The sequence below is a fragment of the Pseudonaja textilis genome, chromosome 4 (assembly GCF_049901715.1).
Source record: "Pseudonaja textilis isolate UNSWEBS1 chromosome 4, rPseTex1.2, whole genome shotgun sequence".
In the NCBI taxonomy this organism is placed as follows: Eukaryota; Metazoa; Chordata; class Lepidosauria; order Squamata; family Elapidae; genus Pseudonaja; species Pseudonaja textilis.
In genome coordinates, this window is record NC_141993.1 from 3,223,522 (window position 1) to 3,246,616 (window position 23,095).

The window sequence follows — 23,095 nt, forward strand, 5'->3', positions numbered from 1 at the left end:
GAATGCTAGATGTGACATCATCCAGTCAAAGCTAATATCTACTTAAATTCTGTAATTTAATTTCAATATATTTGAATCATGCAGTTAGAAGCAGCAGCTTATTAAAATGGATAATTTCAGTTAAATCTCTCTCAAGGAAGACCAATATAAGAGCCTAAGAAGTAGAACGTCTGGACATATTTTCACAGTATGTGTTGTATAGCTGTTTCTCACATGGAACTAACCCTAACCCTTGCTATGTCTCAGAGGAGCAATTGATACACCCTCTACTTCTTGTTGAAATATCAAACTTCAGACTTCATTACATTTTCAGTTTGAAATTTGGGTTTCATTCTCCTGAAACAATCCTTGCAATATGAGGAATACTACGACTAAATTCACTGCCTGATTTTACAAATATAAAACTGGAACTCTTCTTGCAAATAGATGCTGAACATGCAATGCAGTAAGGAGATGCTTTAGGAAAGAGGATAGTTGATCTTACTATACAAAGTGGTAGAGGGTTATATTTTGGTTCTCAGAAGATTTACTGTATTCATGAATTAGTTTAGTTGTGAAATAATATTCACCATTAATTTTTACTTTTCTTGCAAAGCACAGTGGAATTATTTCTAAGGATTTTCTATTGGCGGTGTGCTCCTAGTATTACAATCCAAATGCATTGTGCAACTATTCTTTTGCTGTTATTATTCTGTGAAAAGAAAATATGGAAATAATAGAATTAATCAAAGGCATGAAAAGGAGAGGGGTTGGTAATAGAACAATATGTCCAGCCCACTATGTCTAGTAGGGAGAGCAGGCTCCAGGCACTTCCACCAAACAATGCCATCTTGTTGTACCCTGGATTTGTGCCTTCCTGCCTCTGGAACAGCATCCACCCAGTGATCCAGATAGGTCCAACTTTGGTAAGTTTTTGAAGACCAAGCTGTTTCCCTAGGCATTTGGGGCAGAAAGTAAAATGAGCTCTGCTGGTGCAGGTTTTTGGTTTAGGTCTTGTATCATGGATTATATATGATGGTGGATTTAATCTTTATTCGTTGCCCAGTATCACTGCTGTGAAACTGGTGGCTCAAAAATAATATAAATAAGTAAATGACATTGGGTATTGTCTGATACCTTTTAACTACCTATATTATAAATAAGCACCATTAAATAAAGTTATAAACCTAACATTTAACATCAATAACTAGGACAATGTTTGAGATAAATAGTGTTGATATATCCCAAAGGTGCTTTTTCAAGAGGCAACTGGACTTTCTGGTTTATCTATGAAGTCATTTTGCTTCTCATCCAAGAAGCTTCTTCAGTTCTGACTGGATGGTCGGGAATGGAAGGATTTATATTCCTTGCAGACAGCTGATCATTTCCAACCCCTTTCAGGAGTCATTAAGGCTGCCCAGAAGTTTATCTGTCTCCTCAGGGTCACCTGAGTGGTGCAAACTGATGCGGAGCCTTCTTGGAACTGTTAAAAAGATTGTGTTGTAGACTGGAGATAGATCATGTTGTATCCCTCCCTCTCTGTTGAGAGAGGGCTGTTCAGTTTTGACATAGATGGCCTCTTTGACCCCATTTTCAAACCAGCGGTCCTCTTTGTCCCAAATGTGAATTTTGCTGTTTTCAAAAGAGTAGCCTTTGTTTTTTAAATGCACATGAACTGCTGAATCTAGTCCTGATAGGTTTTTTTCTCCTATGTTGTGCCAGGGGTTATTTCTTTACCCTGGGGAAGCCACCCCAAAATTTACAAAGAGGGAACTCCACTCAGGCCAGTTGTTACCTACAATACTGGAAACCATCTAACCACTTTATTAGCTCCTCTAGTTAGCAACGCTACCCATCACATAAATAATTCACAGGACTTCACCAGCAAGGTTTGGAAACTAAAACTGGACTCAGATAAGACTATGGTTTCCTATGATGTGACTTCCCTCTTCACCTGCATTCTAACAACCAAAGCTGTCATGGTACTGAAAAAATGGTAGCTACAAGACAGCACTGTAGGTGACAGAACCAACTTCAGCCCAGAACACATGAGATGAGATCCTCAGACTCCTTGTGAGACCATATGCTGGTGCGGTTGGCCCTGGGTTCCTCCTAATGCAAGACAATTCTAGACCTCATGTGGCTGGAGTGTGTCAGCAGTTCCTGCAAGATGAAGGCATTGATGCTATGGACTGGCCCGCCCATTCCCCAGACCTGAATCCAATTGAGCACATCTGGGACATCATGTCTCGCTCCATCCACTGACAAGTTGCACCACAGACTGTCTGGGAGTTGGGGGATGCTTTAGTCCAGGTGTGGGAGGAGATCCCTCAGGAGACCATCCACCACCTCATCAGGAGCATGCCCAGGCATTGTAGGGAGGTCATACAGGCACATGGAGGCCACACTACTGAGCCTCCTTTTGACTTGTATTAAGGACATTACATCAAAGTTGGATCAGCCTGTAGTGTTTTTTTCCACTTTAATTTTGAGTATAACTCCAAATCCAGACCTCCGTGGGTTGCTAAATTTGATTTCCATTGATAATTGTTGTGTGATTTTGTTGTCAGCACATTCAACTATGTAATGAACAAAGTATTTAGTAGGAATATTTCATTCATTCAGGTCTAGGATGTCTTATTTTTGTGTTCCCTTTATTTTTTTGAGCAGTGTACAATCAAGGTTTCTACAGAACACATGGCTGTGCCATGTGTTCACCTGTATCCCCTCACCATGGCCAATCTCTACATGGAAGAGGTAGAAACCAACACTCTAGATTAGTTCACAGAAATTCCACTCCCCCCCCCCCCACTGGTATAGGTAAGTGGACAATACTTGGGTCAAGATCAAAACACAGGAATTTGAAGCATTTACCAAACATCTCAGCTATGTGGACAGATACATCAAATTTTCATGGGAAGATGTTAAGGAAATTAGTCTAGCCTTCCTGGACTGTGCAATACATATTAAAGAAGACAGAAGCCTTAACATTGAAGTTTATAGAAAAACCCCACACAAATCAATATTTACGTTTTGATTCCTACCACCCACTGGAGCACAAAATGGAACCCAAGCTGAAGGCCAGCCTACCAGCAAAGAGGGGAAAGGGGAAAAAAAACTAAAACACATCAAGGAAGCCCTCAGAACATGTGGCTATTCCAAGTGGGCCTTCATCAAATCTCAAAAAAGACCCAACAGGGGCTCCTTCATAAGAGACAATTAAGAGAACAATTAAATGAAGCAATGTTGTCAGTCCATACGTTGCAGGAATTCAGAGAAGCTCAGGAGGATCTTGAGCCAACACAACAGACGTGCACACTTCAAACCTGACAATACACTAAGGCAGAAGCTTGTCCACCCCAAGGATAAAAAACCCAGAGAGAAACTGAGCAACATGGTATATGCAGTACAATGCAGTGAGCCATGTGCAGATCTGTACATTGGGGATACGACTTCATCTTTCTCCAGTCTACAACATAGTCCTTTCAACAGTTCCAGGAAAACTCCACATCAGTTTGCACCACTCAGGTGACCCTGATGAGACAGATAACTTCCAGGTGGCCTTAACGACTTCCTGAAAGAATGCAAAGGATCAGCTGTCTGCAAGAGTATAAATCCTTCCGTTCCCCACCATCCAGTCAGAACTGAAGAAGCTTCTTGGATGAGAAACAAAATGTCTTCAAAGAAAAACCAGAAAGTCCAGTTGCCTCTTGAAAAAGGACCTTTGGAGCAACCAGGACCTGAATGATTTAGAATCTCCATGGACATTTAGTGTTGATATAGGTCAGGGCTATCAAACTCCATTTCATTGAGGGCCACATCAGTATTATGTAAGAGTATGATGCCGGGTGGGCATGGCTGGGTGGTCACAGCTGGATTGCTGCAACTAGCTGCAGGCTGGAACGGCCAGCTCAATGCTGCTTATTGGGTGGGGCTGATTTGGGATGGCTGGGTTAGGACGGAACAAGTCGCACTGGCTAACTTGACATGGGGACAATGTGGTGCCCTATAAGCTCCTCACCCCCCCCCCCCACAACTGCGCAGGCAGGCACACACACACAATACACACCACATTCTAAGTTTGGGAACTTTTATCCACAGAAGAAGGAGAGGGCCTTCTTCCCAAGCCCAGGCATGATTGGCAGTTTTCAAACTCAGATGTGGATAAAAATCTCCAAGCTTGGAATGGCGTGTCTGTCTGTGTGTGTGTGTGTATGCCAAAGGAGACATTCTTCTCCCAATTTCAGGCATCACTGCATTTCCCTGTCCGGTGCCACCTCCCAGCAAAACAGGAGCTGGAGGACGATGCTGCTGTATGTGGAAACTCAGCGGAGAAAGTCTGCAGGAAGCAAGTTTCCTCCAAGTCCAGTTTCTGCCTTGACAGATCTCTGGAGAGCAAGAGGAGGAAGCAGGAGAGCAACAGAGGCTGGCTCTTCTCAAAAAGGAATCCCCATTTCCAATTGTGCATGGTAAGGATGCTGGCTTGTTGAAGCAGCCTTCCCTCATGCAGCTCCCTCGCCACCCCTTCCTCCTCTCCAGAGATTTGTCAAGGCAGAAGTTGGACTCAGAGGCAACTGTTTCCTGCAAACTTTCTCATCCATGCTTTCTCACACAACAGCGTCATCCTCTACTTCCTGTGAGGGACCAGGCAAGGCTGGGAGAGAGGAATCAGGAGGCCTTCAGTGAAGGTGAGACCAGGGTGAGCCCCAAAGCCTTGTCCACACGAGGAGTCTCGACATCCCTCTCAGATCATATGGAGGATCCCTGGATTGTGGCGTGGGCTGCCAGAGGGCAACCACATAGGCCTGGCCCTCAAGCTCCCAGGGAACTAGAAGCCTGCAATCCAGCCCAGCTCCGCTTCCCCAAGTTGGTGCCCAGCCATGCTTATCTCCCTCTTCGAGGCTGCAGTTGCTGTGCTCACTCTCCTTGGCCAGGTTGTTCATGGTGGGTGCAGGAGGGCAAAGTGCATGAGTGAGAGGGAAGCTTGCTCCCTCTCCATGCAAGGAGAGACAGCTTTTTAAAGAAAAGCATCCTCAGAGATATAATGGGTGACTATCAGGAGAGGCCCGGAAGTGTGGGGTGTCAACGGGATGGCAAGAGGACAGCAGGGTTGCAGGCAGTCAAGTGCTAAGGCAGGACTTTCCTCAGACCCTCCCTGCCTCTTATTCCAATCTCCCTCCCCCGTCTCCCTTCCTTCCTCTCTCCCTCTCTCCCTGCCTCCTCCGCCCCCGAGCAAGTGGCCATGGCTTTCCCATGTGGGGGGGGGTAGGCTAGGTGTGGCCCATCAAGGGCTACAGGGTTGTGGAGGTGGGGAGGCAGTGGTGGTGGCTGCGACACTGCTGCTGGGGCTCTAGGCGCTGATCTACAACAACTACATGGTGGTGGCCCCCTGGTCTGGAATGCGGTCAGCCTTACTTCTGCCTTGCAGAGCTGCCTTGGAGACAGCAAGGGGCTGGCCCACCCCAGCCTAGCCAGCTAGAAGGTTTCCCTGGGTGAGTGCAAGGGGGCTATCATCCCCAATGACCATCTTGCCCAGGCTGACCATGTTCTGAGTACTTCTCTTTCGCTGGGGATGCCAGCCCCTGCACACTGGCTGTCTCTGTGCAGGTGCCCAGGGGGAGCGTGAGGCCAGGCCGGGTTGGGCCAGTACCGAGGCAGCAGGAGCCAGCCCCTCACTTTTTCCAGGGCAGCCCTGTGGGCCAGAACTAACAGGCCAGATCTGGCCCATGGGCCTTGAGTTTGACATGTCTGATATAGACGTATTGAGCAAATGTAAAGAGCCAGAATCACTTAGGAACCGTAAGTACCTTTTGTTTGTAATATGTAATCTCTGAATTACAGGAATGCCATCTCAGAATGCACTTGATCCTTCACCTCAGCTACCTGAGAAATCCAAACTCTCAGTGCAACAAAAACCAGATCAGACAAGGCCAGAACACAGCCTATGTCACGTAGAAGTAGAAATTGAGATGACTCCACCAGATAACACGAAGTTTGAAAACTGTGAAACTGGAATAATCCGCAGAACAGTGAAGTATTCAGAGACTGATCTGGACTCTGTCCCCTTGAGATGCTACCATGAGACAAACATTGATGATATTTTGGCTGAGAGAGAAGAAGCGGATTCAGCCATTGAGAGCCAGAAGGACAGTGAGAGCAATTTTAGTTCCATGGGAATTCCAAAGAAAGCAAATGTTGTTCCAAATGACCTCTTTTTTCAGCATGCCATGGAAGAGGATAGCAAAACTTTAGACAACAAGAACCAGGGGAATAAAGATGGTGAAATATCTGAAGCCATGGTACATCACCAGGAGAGGTGAGGATTTCTCCAGCCTGGCTAATAGAGTGATAGCAGTGGCTAATTGTTTGTTTGTTTGTTTGTTTGCAGAGGCCTAATTTACATAATAGCATAACATTTCAATGCCATTATTTATTACTGCAATTGAACCTGTTTTCCTGCAATCAGGTAGGCAGGTGTTGCAACAGTTCCACAAGTAACACAGTTCCACACAACCTTCTTCTTCCTCCACCTCTTCCCCCCAAAGGAGTTCAAAGCAATACACACACACACACACACACACACACACACACACACACACACACTGAAAAGGGAAAATAAATGTCAGTATATTCTTTAGCTGTATAACCAATTAAAAACTCTTCTATTTACACAAAAAAGTACTATCCAGTACAATATTTTGGTACTGTAGCATTGTTTCCCTTGCATGTGCATAAGTGAACAAACATACAACTGAAATTCATTACATACCAAAATATTTTACAAGGAAGACAGTTCCATAATTCCAATACTACATTTAAAGTATATTTTTTCAGTTTCTCCCCACACAATTTTTGCCATAGACCAAGGTCCACAGTCCAATCAGAGTCCCATAAGAAAATTGGGCTAATGTCTTAGCCTGAAAGAGCTTAAGAGGTAACACCTTTTCATAATCAATCCAGACCATATGTAAATTGTTTTTTGGCTATTGCAATTCCCCAAAACTATTTCATCTGGCAGAAGTTGATCTTTTGTATCTCTGCTTTTCCTTTCATTTCCTTTCTGTTCTATTGGAAAAACTTATTCCCCTCCCAATGGCCTAGCAGGTTGAATGAAACCCCGTTTTAGGATTTTATCAATGAAAGTTCACAATTGCTCCAGCTCTTCAGGGGTCATCGAGTAGAGCTTTGGCTTAGCGAGTTTCACTCCAGGGAGGATCTTTATGCTGCAGTCTATGGGGCAATGGGCTAGAAACACATCTGAAGCCCTCTTGCTGAACGCCTCCCTGAGGTCCCAATATTCCTTTGGAATTTTCTCCTCCAGAGCTATGTGTTTGCTTGCCACCAATGCCAGCTCCCTTGTGGTCGTGGCTATTATTGGGGGATGTCCTTCCCCCCCCCCTCCAGCTGGGTGGAACAGATGCACAACAGTCCTTTCCTCCAATTTAAGTGAGGATTCCATTTCTGGAGCCGGGGCAATCCAAGTAGGAGGGGACGCTCCATCCCCCCGTTACAATGGCATGCGATAGCAAGCAAGCATCGAAGAGGTTGACATTCAGCCCTCCTGCAGTAGAGGCGTTAGCCCTGGAAGAAAAAAAACAGAATAGAAAACAGGCAAAATAGGAACAAAGCAAAACATGAGAACGTTTTCAGTCTTACGTTAAGGCTTAGTAGGGTATTTAGAGCTGAACAGTTGTACAAGTTTAGGGGCTCTGACATCACGCTTGTTCACCCATTCATACTGAGGAGGAGGAAAGTGTTTCCAGGCAACCAAATACTGAATTTCCCCTCTATGTCTTCCTGGAATCTAAGATCTCTTTGACTTCAAAATGCTGCTCACCTTCAACAAGGAGGGGAACCCCCTCTCTCTGGCTGGGTGGAACGGATGCGCAACAGTCTTTTCCTGTGAGGATTTCATGTGAGAATTCCATTTCTGGAGCCAGGGAAATCCAAGTGGGAGGGGACGTGCTATCCCAGGGGCCACAATAAAACACAAAGTCTCTCAGTAATTCCCCCATCCACTTTTCTACTGGCTCTGTCACAAAATGAGTTGGGCCTCCCCCAGATACGCTATTGGCTCTTTCAATGTCCTTAGCCCTAGTTTCTCCACCACTTCTGGGCGAATTACCCACCCTGTACACCCTGAATCCAAAAGGGCTAATATCTTCCCTTGGGCAACAGACGAAGGCACCCTTAACTCCACTGGGATGGTCATGGGCCTACATGTTGACTTACCAGAGGGTCATCATCAGAGTCAGTTTCAGTCTCCCCTTGGGTGATCGGAGTTCCCAACTCCTCCTGTTCCGGAGGACTGCTCGACTACTTCCGCCTTTCAGAGCCATTTCACAATGTTTGGCTGGTGACTTTTCTAGTTTCTTCCCTCCGGCTGGTGTTGGTTTGAAGCCAGGCTTGGCGAGGTGATCAGCAGCCCAATGCCCCTCCTTCCCACATCTGAAGCAAGCCATGGACCTGGGTTTGCTGTCCGGCTGCTTCTGGTAGTTCTAGGGGCCTCCCTAGAGGTAGAAGGTGGAGGCTTGTTACAGTTGTGGCTCCCATGGTGCCAGTCTCTGACCAGGTCAATCTCCGCATCAGCTGCCAACACATACCAGGGCTAAAGGTCTTGACGAGCTCCCTCGGGAGATACAGCTTTGGTAGACCTCATCATTTAGCCCATCTTTGTAAGATTCCACCAGAGTCTCTTGGGACCACCCATGCATGTGGCAAGCCAACTCACAAAACACCTGGGTATATTCAGCCACCAACCTTCACCCCTGATTTATGGTTTTCATTCTGGCCTTTGCCTTATGTTCAGCAAGAAAGGCCTATGAATGGGCTCATAGGGGCATCATAAGCACATCATAATCTCTCAGCTGGGGAACTTCCTCATTGTGAAGGGTGACCCTCCATTCAGCCGCAGTCCCTTCCAGGGCCATGGTGACACACCTCACTTTGGCTGCTTCCAAAGCAAAGTCCTCCCCATATTCCTGCATGTGATTTCAAACTTGGGCTAGGAAAAATCCCAGAGCTTTGGGATCCCTTCCATATTTTACTCCCAGCAGAGGAACCTTTGGAATTCGGCAGCTCTGTGGGACTGTCCCCCCCCCCCACACCAGGTGGGCTGGGCAATGGCTGCCGCTTGAATTCCTGTAGCCGGTGCCGACCCTGGATGAGCTATAGGAATTGCTTCTGGGTTTGCAGAAGCTTCTGCTCCCCTGGCTACTTCCCCAGCCTCTTCATGCACAGGCAAAGCACATCTTTCCTGAGCTGTCTGATTTTCAAGAGTTTTGTGCAGGAGATGCAAGGCCAGAATTAACAGGAGATCTTCTTTGTTGGCTTCCTCCCAGGCATCTTCTTCACACTGGCATCTGGCAGCAGTTACTCTGGGGGGGGAAGCCTCTCAGGAATCTCCATCCATCCTACGCCTAATGGCTCGGACTGGCCTCTCCTCAATCTGCAACTGTGACAGCCACTCCGTTTCCTCCTGACCGTGGTGGGACTGGGGAGGGGTCCACCAGCAGCTCCCATGTCCTCCTGATCGCTGCCTTGGTTAGACATTCTTGGCTCAGCCCTCAGGGTAGAATTTATGTCCAAGTTGGCTGATAAAATAGATCTTGCTTAATGTCAGACATGCCCATGCTCAAAAACCCAAGAAAGAAAACCCCTGACTCCATGTTTGTAGAGAAGAGGTACTTTAACTGAGTTTGAAATGATCGCAACGACAGAAAAGTAAGATCTGTGGCAATAGGTCGGAAAATTACCTATAGAAAGTTTTCCCAATCCCCTCCCCCCATGAGACCCACACCAAATAACTAATCCCTGCTTCATATGGTGTCGTGTGGGGTGCATCTTCAGGTGTTTTCACCTATGTGGAATGCCGAGACGGTTGACCTTGACTGGGCACAAACAAGTCCCTCCCTTTTGGTTCACACACAGGCTGTATTCTCTCCAGCTCACTTCCCTACCCAAAAGCCAATCTGTTCCCCACTTCCCTGTTACTATGGCTGCCACCAGCAAGCAAGCATCCTGGAGCCTGATACAATTATTGAAAGGATATCAGCCTACTCAATTATGATAATGAAAGTCTTATTCTATTGTGACTATAGTTACATTCTGGTTTTGTTTTACTTTGTTTTTACACTAAATTAAGAGCAACTGAAACTTCCTGCAGATGTAAAACTCTGAAAATTTAACGATCTCCTTTGCCTTTTTTCACTGGGGTTCCACAAGAGGTTACAGGGGGTTCAGTGAGAGTTTGTGATTGGAAAACAAACATTGCTGTTTGAATTTAATGTGCTGCACAAGACTAGAATTCCCAGTGACGGGAATTTTTATGCACAGTAATTAAGCTGAATTACTGACTGACCTGTCACTTTGCTGTAAAATACAAGTGATTTAGGTTAGAAGTGAACTATATTGTGAGGTTTTCTAAAACAAATTACAGTTTCTATGCCGGAGTTCATTGAAATCTGAAAACAAGGTTGAGAAAAGCTGATATAACTTCTTTCTTTTCTCTTTACCACCACATATCATCACCAGGGTCATCAACAGAAATTCTCAATTACTCAAGTCTCCTGTACCCTTCCTCTTTGGGCAGAACATTCCTAAGGATAGTATGGATTCATTCAGCAAGCATTTTGAAAGCATCATGGAATCACATCGAGCCAAAGGAACTTCTTATACCAGTCTAGATTCCATAGATATCTTGTCTTCTCCCACTCATACACAAAATGGAATTGTCTTCACCTTTGATCTTCCTACTCTTACTCCAGAAATTCAAGAGGAAATTCAAGACAGTGCTAAAATTATTGAGCAGAATTTTGCCCCTCTAGCTTTTCTGGAGCCAGATTCTGGAACCAGTTCTGCCACAGATGTTCCTTGGGCTGAACGGGAAGAGGAAGCAAGACAAAAATGGAAAAGTAGCTTGCAGAGTCCCTGCCATTCCGAGGGCAGTTTAGGAATTCCTCTGGCCTCCATCATAAGGTGAGTGAATTCCAGGTAGTGCATGTAGTGAAATGTGAAATATCTTGTGATTGTTTAGGTGGTCATCTTTTTCTTTGGGGTTTGTGTGGTTGGAAAGAAACTGCTTGAAAATGTGGACTTAATGGCATTTTTTTTTCATTGTTTAACTGATCTAATAAGAAATATGATGTAATCAGAGTATTTCATGCTTATTTCAACAATCTGTCAGCGTTCCAACCAAACTCATCACCCCAAATTTAGCACTCAGAGACAAAGTCCATCCAAGTAAATATTGGTCATAACATAAAGTTATCAGACTGGGAGACTTTATGGAATAGAAATCACAAATTAACAAAATCAGCAGCATACAAAGAAAATGCATATAAAATGTTCTATGGGTGGCACTTACCCCCTTCGAGATTAGCGAAAATGTACCCTAAAATGAATCCTATATGTTGGAAATGTAAAAAAAAGTGGGAACAGATTATCATATGTGGTGGTCCTGCCCAGAGGCTTGAAAATATTGGCTCAAAATCAAAAATTGGCTACAGGAAATCACCAATGAACAATTAGACCTAGAACCAGAACTCTTCCTATTGGGGATCTTTAAAAAAAAATACATAAAGAGCACAAAATACTTACTATTACACATATTGACTGCTGCCAGGATCGCCTTTGCCCAATGTTGGAAACAGCCATATACACCCGTAGACGAACTGGTTATACAAAAAGTTATGAATTGTGCTGAAATGGATAAGTTTAAAAGATAAGTTTAAAAGTTTAAAAGATAAGAAAGCTTCAATATTTTATAAGGTATGGGAACAATGGATAGCTGGATAGATCGGAGACAGATTAAGGATAGGTAATTATTAAATATAGAATATAGATAGAATAAGAATATAATTATGCACAAATTAATACCTTTAAATAATGCACAAATGATTGTTATATGATAAGCACCACAAATAGCTGTTATTGAGTGAAATATTTTTATGTTTTTAATGTAATAAAAATTCAATAAAGTTTATTTTTTTAAAAAAGAATTTATTAGAGAAGACATATTGGCACGTCTGGGGAAAACCCGAATCTGAATGGCCGTGTTTTCCCCTGCTACACTAAAGCTCACACCCAGCCCCTATTGATCATCCTCAAGTCACACTCTCCAATTCACTTCAATTCTGAACTCCTGCCAAATCCAGTCACTCCGCTCCAAACTCCAGCAATTCGACCTTGAGCTCTGGCGAAAGAACGATGTTGTGGCTATCCTCCCTTCTCACTAGTCTCTCATTCCCACAGCTGCCCATCCCCCCCGTGGCAGCCCTAAATCTGAATCAAGATGGATCCGGGGCTGACAGGCTGCCTCCCCTCAAGCTATGATAATGTCCTATGAGACAAATGACAGGAAGTTAGAATCCACACCAACTAACTACTTCTTCCTCCTCCAGGGGTCCCCTTTGGCTTATCAGGGAATTTTTCATGAAACTGTTTTACGAAGTCTATCTGCTTTTACATCCCAACTTTTTACCTGTGGCCTCAGACAAAGGGTACCCCTTCCAGTGAATTAGATACTGTAATCAGCCTCTATGTTACCTAGAATCTAGGATTTTTTTTTACTTCATAATGCTCTGGACCACTATTGGTTTGGAAGCTGGTTGATCTCTCGATCTTAGTTGGGAGGAGACAGCCAGTTTCAATAAGCTGCTATGAAATACTGGATGCAACTTTCCCCAATAAGCGGGGGAGACTTAGTTGCGCAGTCAATGGATTTATCACTTTCGCTATAGGAAACGGCCCTGTGAATTTGGGACCCAGTTTCTTTGTGGGCAGCCTCAGCCTAAGATATTTAGTAGACAGGTAGACCCGGTCACGCACTTTGAAAGGGACTTGTGGTGACCGGTGTTTATCTGCTTGAAGCTTGTACTTCTCAGCTGTTTACAATTTCATGGCATATTATAATTTCATTATTCAAAACATTCCATCCTAATTCTAATATTAAAGAAAAACTCCCCCTTTAATTACTAATTTGAGTGTACCACCCCTTTGTCTTACACATCATTCAATTAATTCCCCTTTAATTCATAATAATGATTTATCATAATATGATCACTTTTTAGTTATTGCTTTGTAAGTTAGTAACAATAATCTCCTACATAACACATATACATTTTAAGCTGGATTCCACATGATATTTTCCCCCTTAATTACTTTCTATTACATTTATTATTGCAAATACATTAATCTATTCAATTAATCATAAAAACTGATGTTAATCTTTTTGTAACAATCCTTATAGCTCATTTTAACAATATTCTTAATTTTATTAAACTTATTTATCATAACTTCCCAATTTCACATTTATACCAATTATATCTATGTGTAATTTAACAATAACAAATAGTCCAATAACAAAAAAATATCAGTTCCAATCTTTTCATTTTTAAAATCTATATTTTATACATCACAACAAATTACTATTATTTCAAATACATTTATATTGGACTTCCGGTTTGAGCTTCTTCGGCAACAGACCGAAACCTCGTCTCTCCGAGGCTGTGATCTGTGGTTGCTGCTGGAGTGCCCCGAGCTGGCTGGTTTCAGGGCTAAGCCACCCCGTAGAGGTGGTGAAGAGGGAGGAGACTGCCTGCAGGGTTGAGGAGAGCTGCATCTCTCCTCCCCAGCTGGCCATTACTCCCTTTCCCGAAGGCGGTTGTAGTGGTGGTCAGAAATGGCCACCACAAAGAAGAACTCAACCAGAAAAGAATGTGCAGGAGGAAGATAAGAAGAGAAAGTTTTGGTTGACTGGGTCAAACAGCTAAAGCAACAAATAAGGTACCCTGGAATTTAAACTTAACAACATTGTTCCCAAAGAAGATTTTGAAGTTGTGAAGGAGAGAGAGAAGGGAAAGGATTAGGTTTTTTTTCTTTCCTTCCTTATACTGACAGATAAGAGACTTAAGCAAGAAACTGAAAAAAAAATCCACTTTGACATTAATAGGCATCTAAGCTGAAAATAAAAATCAAAGGGATAAATAAAGATTTCTGGACATTTAAAAGTTTTTAAAAGCAGGAAAGGAGAAAAAAAAGAATAGAAGGGCAGGATCTGGAAAAATGGAGGAGACTACCTGGAATTAAGGAATGGAACTGTAATTAAAAGGAACTTACAGTGAAATTTTATCAAGATTCCTCAAAGATACATTTTAATGGAAACTTGGTAACAAAATAATAGAACCCCAGGAAGAGAAACTGGAAAAAAGAAGCAAGTAGAAACAGCCTTGGATTATTTGGATTACTTGGTGATTTTTGGTTTTTGCATCTAGATGACTAAAATTAACTGGGTGGTTGTTTAAAAGTTTTTAAAATGGTATCACTCTTAGAAGAACTGAAAACAGAACTTAAAAAATGGAGAGGAGACACACAAGAAGGGAGAAGTTCTTTTGGCTTATGTTTCAATTCTTAGAAATTGAGATCTGGAACTATGAGAAGCAACAAGAAACACTTGCAGAACAAGAAGATTAGGACAAAGAAGAAGCCATCTTTAATGATCAAATAATTTTAAGTGGGGGGAAAAAAGAAAAGGGGGGAAAGAGAGTGAAAGGTTTAAGATTAGAAAAAACAACCAAAAAGAAGAACAATTTGAAAGATAAGTATAATATTAGAAAGCAACAGAAGAGGGAATTACAGATGAGAGAGTTAGAAGTAGAGAGATGAGGGTATAAAAAGGGGAGGGAGAAGAAGAGGGGGAAGAAGGCAAAGAAAAGAAGTTGTAAAAAACAGAAACAAGAAATGGAGAAACAGGGAAAAGATATAAGGATTGTAACCATAAGTTTGTTTAGAGATAATGGGTGAAAATTTAATTGTAAAAGGGATTCTGCAAAGGTACATAAGGCTTTTGTTATGACTCCCCTTCAAAATTCAAACGAACAAAACAGAAAGCAGCCATTTCACAATTAAATCAAATGGAAAGAAGTCTTACAAGATAACGGCTGGCAGAAACCACAGCATAAATCTTTACTCTGTCCGGCAAACCAGTCCTGGCAATAAATCTCCAGTCTTAGAGCTCCTTGCTGTAACGTCCTCACTCAAATAGTCATTTTGTTCCTGGCAAAATGTACCAGCCCAGCTGTGTCCTTTTATACTCATTGAGGCAACGTGCTAATTTACTGACTTGCTCTTCTCATTCACTCCAGCTGATTTTGCCTTCTCAACCGTCTTCTATTTTTTACATTTAACCACAAATTTTCCAAATTTTCTCATCTCCACTAGAAGACTCTCTCAAAACTTCTCTGTCAGCCATTCCTGGCTGTTGATCAGATAAGGAACCAGAAGAGGTCAAAGGTCCTGACAATTCTAATACATCAGGTCTGTCGTCCTTTGTCACGTCCATCTCCTCATCCTGGTTATCAGTCCAATCACTAAGCCAGGCCGGCTCATATTTTTCTGCGATGACCTCCTCACTTGAACTCATATCAATCACAGGAGCTGAATCCAAGCCCAGAGCCACAACAGGCTTTGTTATATTACAAATAGAAATAACTTTAGAAAATATGATGATGGATAAAATATTTATTCTAATGCAGTGGGATGTTTGTTAATAAATAAATGAATTAAAATGATTGAGAGAATTAAAAGAGAACATTTTTAATTATTAGTAATGATTTATAAAAATATAAGTAAGAAATATGGGGAAAAAAAGAATTAACTATGGAAAGTTTATAAGTGTTCCCAAGGAAGTATGATATTCAATTGAAAAGAAATGTTAAAGATGTTAAGATTTTAATGCATATTAATGATAGAATTGAATTGGAATGGAATGTGTTTTATTTACATACATACATACATACATACATATATAATTTTTTCTTTTTAAGAATATAGTGTCTATTTTAAGCATGTACCAAGCAGAATTCGATTGGAAGTTATGTATTATATTGAATGCTATAACCTTAAAGCTATACATTGAAGCTTAAATAAGAGCTTGAGTGGATAAAATTAAAGGATATAAAGGTGTCATACTCTAAGTGGTAACTACAGGGAAAAATTTGTTTAATAAGAAAAGATAATGTGAAATGGTAACAGGACAGACAAAAGTATAAATATAATGATTTGAATTAAGATAATCAAAACAAAGTTGAGAAAATTAGAAGAGGGGAAAAACTATGTAGAAAATATAAAATGGTAATAAGATATGGAATAGAATATAAAAATGAGATGAAATTGAGTTTTGTGTCTGTATGAAGAAGTGATAACCTGGGACCATGCTATTTTCAAAAAAGATGTTTTATTTGTATTTTGTTTTTGTGAAAACCCAAATAAAATTTTCAAAAAAAAAACCCATCTATGTTACAACACGTTACCTTGCAGAATCCCCTTCCTTATTCCTAATCTACCCGTTATCTCTATGTCTCCTAACTAAACAATTTCTTTTCATTCTTGTTCGATTTCCATATCTCCTTCTTTTCTGGTCTGTTCTCTTTTTGCCTCTTTTTTCCTTCATTTTTTCCCTCCATTTCTTACTCCAGTTTTTATCCCCCTCCCTTTTTAAAGCTTTCTTCTGCAATTCCCTTTTCTGCTGTTTTCTTTTTCTTTGTTTGGCTTTCCAAACATTTCCCATTTAATTATCTCCTCAAACCTCCAAATTTTAATTTTCATTCTTTTTTCCTTTCGCTTTAGTGTTCATTGTTCCATTTGTTCATTAGAGTTGGTCTCTTCTTTAATCAGCTCCTCCCCTTCTGGCACTCATTGTTGTTCTTCGTTTTCCAAAATCACCATTTATATTAGTTGTAAGGCAGCACGGTTCATTTTTTTCATGTAATATTTCCTTTACGTTTCTGAGTTCAATTTTTATTTCCCAAAAAAGTTCTACCATTTCTTTACTCTTCTTTTAGATTTTGTTTATTCCTTTCTTTAATATTTAAATCCAAACTAATTGTCCAGTACTTTAATTCAACCAACGTCTTTAATATTTATTTCCAATGATCAATTTCTGTTAATTCTTCTTTGAATTTTCTCCAAAATCATCAAATAATCCAATATCCATAAATTAGAGTTGTGCCAAAATAACCAAACAATCCCAAGGTAATTTCTTTACTCTTCTTTCTTTTATCTTAAAATTCTGTATTTTCACTTTTCAGGGTTTATATTTTGATATAACAAAGTTCCTCTTATTCTGTATCAAGTTCCACTTTGGAAAGAGCCAGGCACTTTTTAAAGGATCACTAAAGTTTTTCCTTTACTATTAGGTGGTGCTCTCTGTTGTGTCCAAGTTCCACCCTTCCCCCCCACATCCCCACTTTCTTTTCTCTGTTTAGGGTTTTAAATTTCAAAAATCCAATAAAGCCAATTATCAATTACTGGTGGGGTTTTTTGTTTTTTTGACAGATTCAAGTTCAGCTTTTAATTATGTCTATTTAGTGCCAAATTCATATATTCATTCCAATTTACACAGGTATTTTCTTCTGACTTCCTCTCTGAATTTAACTCCTTTCAAAGTTCAAAGCCACTTTCAGCTGTCAATTTTTCTTTTCAGTTTCTCTGGCTGCAGCTTTCTCTGTCTTTCTTTAAAAATTTCTTAGTATCTTAATTCTGGGGTACCTTTATATCCAGATGTTGCACCTGATCAGCCCAGTCTTCACATTGTCTGCTTCTTCATTGCTCCAGCATGATCTTTGTCCCAGTTAGCTCTCCTCCTTCAGGGTGGCCATACTGGCCACTGCTACAGCCCATCTTCAGGGGGAGTATGCCTAGTCAGGGAGGGGAGATGCAGTTCCCCTCGACCCAACTGGCAGCCTCCCCCTTCTTCACCACCCCTTCAGGGTGGTTCTGGCCCCATTTGGAGCCCTCCAATGGGGAGAGCACGGACCGAGACCACAAACAATTGCAGTCTTCACTCTGTCCACAAAGGAAACGCCACCAGAAGTCCCCAGGACAGATGGAGATTCCCGAGAGGCTTCCCCCCAGAGTAACTGCTGCCAGATGCCAGTGTGAAGAGGATGCCTGGAAGGAAGCCAGCAAAGAAGATCTCCTGTTAATTCTGGCCTTGCATCTCCTGCACAAAACTCTTGAAAATCAGACAGCTCAGGAAAGATGTGCTTTGCCTGTGTATGAAGAGGCTGGGGAAGTAGCCAGGGGAGCAGAAGCTTCTGCAAACCCAGAAGCAACTCCTATAGCTTATCCAGGGTCAGCACCGGCTGCAGGAATTCAAGCAGCTGCCATAGACCAGCCCACCTGTGGGGAGGGGCAGTCCCACAGAGCTGCCGAATTCCAAAGGTTCCTCTGCTGGGAGTAAAATATGGAAGGGATCCCAAAGCTCTGGGATTTTTCCTAGCCCAAGTTTGAAATCACATGCAGGAATATGGGGAGGACTTTGCTTTGGAAGCAGCCAAAGTGAGGTGTGTCACCATGGCCCTGGAAGGGACTGCGGCTGAATGGAGGGTCACCCTTCACAATGAGGATGTCCCCCAGCTGAGAGATTATAATTGTTTATGATGCCCCTATGAGCCCATTCATAGGCCTTTCTTGCTGAACATAAGGCAAAGGCCAGAATGAAAACCATAAATCAGGGGTGAAGGTTGGTGGCTGAATATACCCAGGTGTTTCGTGAGTTGGCTTGCCACATGCATGGGTGGTCCCAAGAGACTCTGGTGGAATCTTACAAAGATGAGCTAAATGAAGAGATCTACCAAAGCTGTATCTCCCGAGGGAGCTTGTCAAGACCTTTAGCCCTGGTATGTGTTGGCAGCTGATGTGGAGATTAACCTGGCCAGAGATAGGCACTGTGGGGGCCACAACTGTAACAAATCTCCACCTTCTCCCCTGAGAGAGGCCCCTAGAGCTACCAGAAGCAGGCCAGCTGCCAAACCCAAGTCCACGGCTTGCTTCAGATGTGGAAAGGAGGAGTATTGACCTGCTGATCACCTTGCCAAGCCTGGCTTCAAACCAATACCATCCGGAGGGAAGAAAGTTGAAAAGTCACCAGGCAAACATCATGAAATGGCCCTGAAGGGTGTGGAAGTAGTTGAGCGGTCCTCCGGAACAGGAGGAGTTGGGAACTCCAATCACCCCAGAGGAGAGTAAAACTGACTCTGATGATGACCCTCTGGTAAGTCAACATGTAGGCCCATGACCATCCCAGTGCAGTTAAGGGTGCCTTTATCTGGTGCCCAGGGGAAGATGTTAGCCCTTTTGGATTCAGGGTGTACAAGGTTGGTAATTAGCCTAGAAGTGGTGGAGAAACTAGGGCTAAGGACATTGAAAGAGCCAATAGCGTAGCTGGGGGAGGCCCAACTCATTTTGTTATGGAGCCAGTAGAAAAGTGGATGGGGACCACCGAGAGACTTTTATTGTGGCCCCTGGGGTGGAGTGTCCCCTCCTACTTGAATTGCCCTGGCTCCAGAAATGGAATTCTCATATGAAATCCTCACAGGAAAAGACTGTTGCGCATCTGTTCCACCCAGCTAGAGAGAGGGGGTTCTCCTCCTTGTTGAAGGTGAGCAGCATTTTGAAGTCAAAGAGATCTTAGATTCCAGGAAGACATAGAGGGAAATTCAGTATTTGGTTGCCTGGAAACACTTTCCTCCTTCTCAGTCTGAATGGGTGAACAAGCGTGATGTCAGAGCCCCTAAACTTGTACAACTGTTTCGCTCTAAATACCCTACTAAGCCTTAATGTAAGATTGAAAATGTTCTCATGTTTTGCTTTGTTCCTATTTTGCCTGTTTTCTATTATGTTTTTTCTTCCAGGGCTAACGCCTCTACTGCAGGAGGGCTGAATGTCAACCTCTTTGATGCTTGCTTGCTATCGCATGCCATTGTAACAGGGGGAGGGTGAAGTTTGACATTTTGGTGGGGAAGTGAGCTGGAGAAAGACAGCCTTTGTGTGAACCAAAAGGCTCTCGTGATGTACTGCGCAGTTGAATGGACTTGTTTGTACCTGGTCAAAGGCAATCCTCTCAGCATACCAGATGGACGAAAAACACCTGAAGATTTACCCCACGTGACACTATATGAAATGGAGATTGGCTGCTCAGTGTAGGTCCCTGGGGGCAGGGATTTAGGAAAACTTTCAATATGTAACTTTCATGCCTTTTGCTTCAGATCGTGCTTTTCTTTCGTTGCTATCTTTCCAAACTCAGTAAAAGTACCTCTTCTCTACAAAACATGGAGTTTGGGGGTTTCTTTCTTGGGTTTTGAACTCACCCTGAAACACCAATAATCCTTCTTATTTTAGAAACAACGTTTTATGGAAAACTGGATAAAGGTAACTGGGTAACATGGTTCACATGACAACCTCTATGTTTTTTTGTTTTAGCAAGCATCATCTCAGTCAGCTAGTCTCTGACTCAGATTCTGAAATGGACAGCACAGAGCAACTAGCCCTGGGTAGCACTGACACGCTTTCTAGTGGACATAACGCCGACTTAGAGGCTGCTAAGCGCCTTGCAAAAAGGCTGTACAACTTGGATGGTTTCAAAAAGGCAGATGTAGCTCGTCATCTGGGGAAGAAGTAAGTATGTGTGGGCATTAAAAAAAAAGTCTCCTCATCCAGATTTTATTCAGATTTTATTTTATATGCTCTGTAAAGAAATATGGCTGCCTGTTGTGCTCCTACATATCTCTTCAGAGAAAATGATTATGTCTCCAGTAAGTAAGTCACGGCCTTCATAACAGAAACAGTGGAGGAAGCTTTTGTTTCATTTTACAAACATTCTTAATAATGTTGTTGCTGTGACCTGTATAGCTTATGTTCACAGCTTATCCTCTTTTCTTTTCTAGCTTGACAGCAATATTCCCAGAAGTGTAGATATACTATGGTCACTATAGTCTAGTTGGATTAGAACATAGGATGGGGAAGAGTAGTGTAATTGAAAAATAACAAATCTGGGAGCTTTCCTTGTCCTTTACTGCTTGCCATGTTCAGTTGTTAATCCATCTCATATAGAAATTCTATAAACAAGATGTTTCTTTCATTTCCAGTAATGATTTCAGTAAGACAGTAGCAGGGGAATATCTGAAGTTCTTTGAATTCACTGGAATGACTCTGGACCAAGCTCTTAGGTAAGTGTCCAAGGAGGGACATCTGAAGTTTTCAGAAAGAAAGAACCTTTAATAAAGGTTCAGAGATAAATTAAAGTAGCTGCAGTAGTTTTCAAGTTTAACTTTTATTTGCATTTATTTAGTAAGGCTTATCAGATTTTATGTATTTATTTAGCCATAGTAGCTCACCAGAATTTACTTAATCTATTTGGGCTGCCTACAGTATGGGCAGTCCTCAACTTACAATGGCAATTGAAACTGGAATTGCCATCATTAAGTGATGCAGTTCTAAAGTGCAACTATATTGATTAGTGATGGCACTTATTGTTAAGCAAGGCAACTTCTTGCTACAACCAAAATTGGTGGAGAAGTTGGCAGGAAGTAGCATGTCCCAGGCCCACAGGCCTACTTGATGGGGGAGACAGCGAGGATGTGTGTGGGGATGAAAGGGAGGAGTGAGGTGGGTACACAAGGATATGAGGGGGTGCCAAGAACTGCTGTATGGGAGAATACCAATTGACTTCCGGTTGTGGCACCACATTGAAGCGGACAGAGGAACAGAGCACCGTTCTGAATGCCCGAATTTTTGCGATCGGCAGCTCATCGGGGTGAAGTCGGATCCTGGAGGGACTGGCAATAAAGAGGAGAACATTCAGAGGTGTCAGGAAGAGCCGTGAATCCCCGATGCTATAAGATGAAATCCCGAAAACCGGTGCAAAAGAGGATGATCTCCATGATCAGAACCAGAGGCGCGGCTGCCTGACTAACTGATAAAGGAAATAAAGAGTGAAAAGCAATGAGACTAGCAATGGAAAAGTGAAATAAAAGGAAAGTACCTGAGTAGATTGGTGATAGTGAAAGAAGAGGAAAGTTCTGTGATCAGAGATCAAAGCAGGTGGCGGACATGGCGGTAGGAGCGTTTATGGTGGATTGAGTGACTGATTTTTGCACTGAGAGACTGACAGGCAATAGAGGGGGGAGAGAAAGAAGAGAAGATATGGTTTTTCCTTTTTTATATGTGTGGACGGTGGAGAGAGAGAGAGATTGGCAGTGGTGAGAACTGTGAAACACATGCAGTGAGAAAACGAAACAAAAAGAACGACAAGCTATAGTGACTGTGCACTTTTGAAAGAAGACATCTTGAGACAGGAAACTGCTGAGTGAAGTAAGAAGATCAGAGGTTTTTGTATTTGTGGACAGTGGAAGTAAAAGGAGGGAAACAAGTTTTGACTGTCTGAGAATACTGAGAGAGGGGAATTGTCAGCAGTGAGAACTGTGAAGGACGTGTAGTGAGAAAGCGAAGTAGAAACAATGAGTGATAATGACTGTGCACTTTTGAAAGAAGACATCTTGAAATAAGAACTGCTCACTGAAGAAAGAAGATAAGAGGTTTTGCAAATAGCACTTATATATATTTAATATATGTAATAGTCATAAAATAGCAATTTAGAGTTATTAGAACAACTATTGAATATTGAATATATTTGTAGGTTGAATATATTTATAGGTTGAATATATTTGAATAAGAAGTAATATTCTGGTAAAATTAATATCATTTTTTCCTTTCTTTTCTTTCCCCTATTCTTGGAAACCTTTTTAGTATAAATAAGAATTTCTATACCTGTAACTGTGGTGAGAATGAAAGTGGATTTATAGTGGATTAACTTATATACTGTGTCTAGGATTTTCTTAAGATTTATATATAATGAATTGATCATATTAATTAATTACTTGATTATCGATTACTGATTATATTTGTCAATTAATGATTAGCACTTATATTTGATATTGTGTTGCAAATACAAGATGTAGTAGAAGGTTAACAATTAATTGAGCAGTTATTAAACCAAATACAGGATAGGAGAGATTTTACTGTAAAAGCATATTACCAGATAAGATAAAACAAAGACAATGGGGAGTATCCTCAATAGCGGTATTTGATGGTAGATTGGAAGACTCTTCTACATATCTTGAAAATGACAATGACAACTACAATTGTAAAAACAGGAAAGAAGACAACAGCACTATATCTTCCCCATCAGGAGAAAGGTTGCTAGACACGATGTTAGTTATAGAGAAGCCAAGTTCCTCCTTAACTTTACAGATGGTACAGTCAACTCTAACTATGA

General features: G+C 41.9%; 1 protein-coding gene across 1 annotated transcript in view; it reads left to right on the plus strand.

Annotated features, from left to right (window-relative positions):
• The window catches only part of LOC113445404 (PH and SEC7 domain-containing protein 1-like), a 97,385-nt gene that overhangs the window by 13,108 nt on the left and 61,182 nt on the right, over window positions 1–23,095 (plus strand). Inside the window, exons 5-8 of the mRNA XM_087932132.1 lie at window positions 5,821–6,295; window positions 10,513–10,956; window positions 20,242–20,436; window positions 20,907–20,987. Coding sequence (XP_087788258.1) covers window positions 5,821–6,295; window positions 10,513–10,956; window positions 20,242–20,436; window positions 20,907–20,987 — 1,195 coding nt within the window. The remainder of the gene's footprint in view (window positions 1–5,820; window positions 6,296–10,512; window positions 10,957–20,241; window positions 20,437–20,906; window positions 20,988–23,095) is intronic.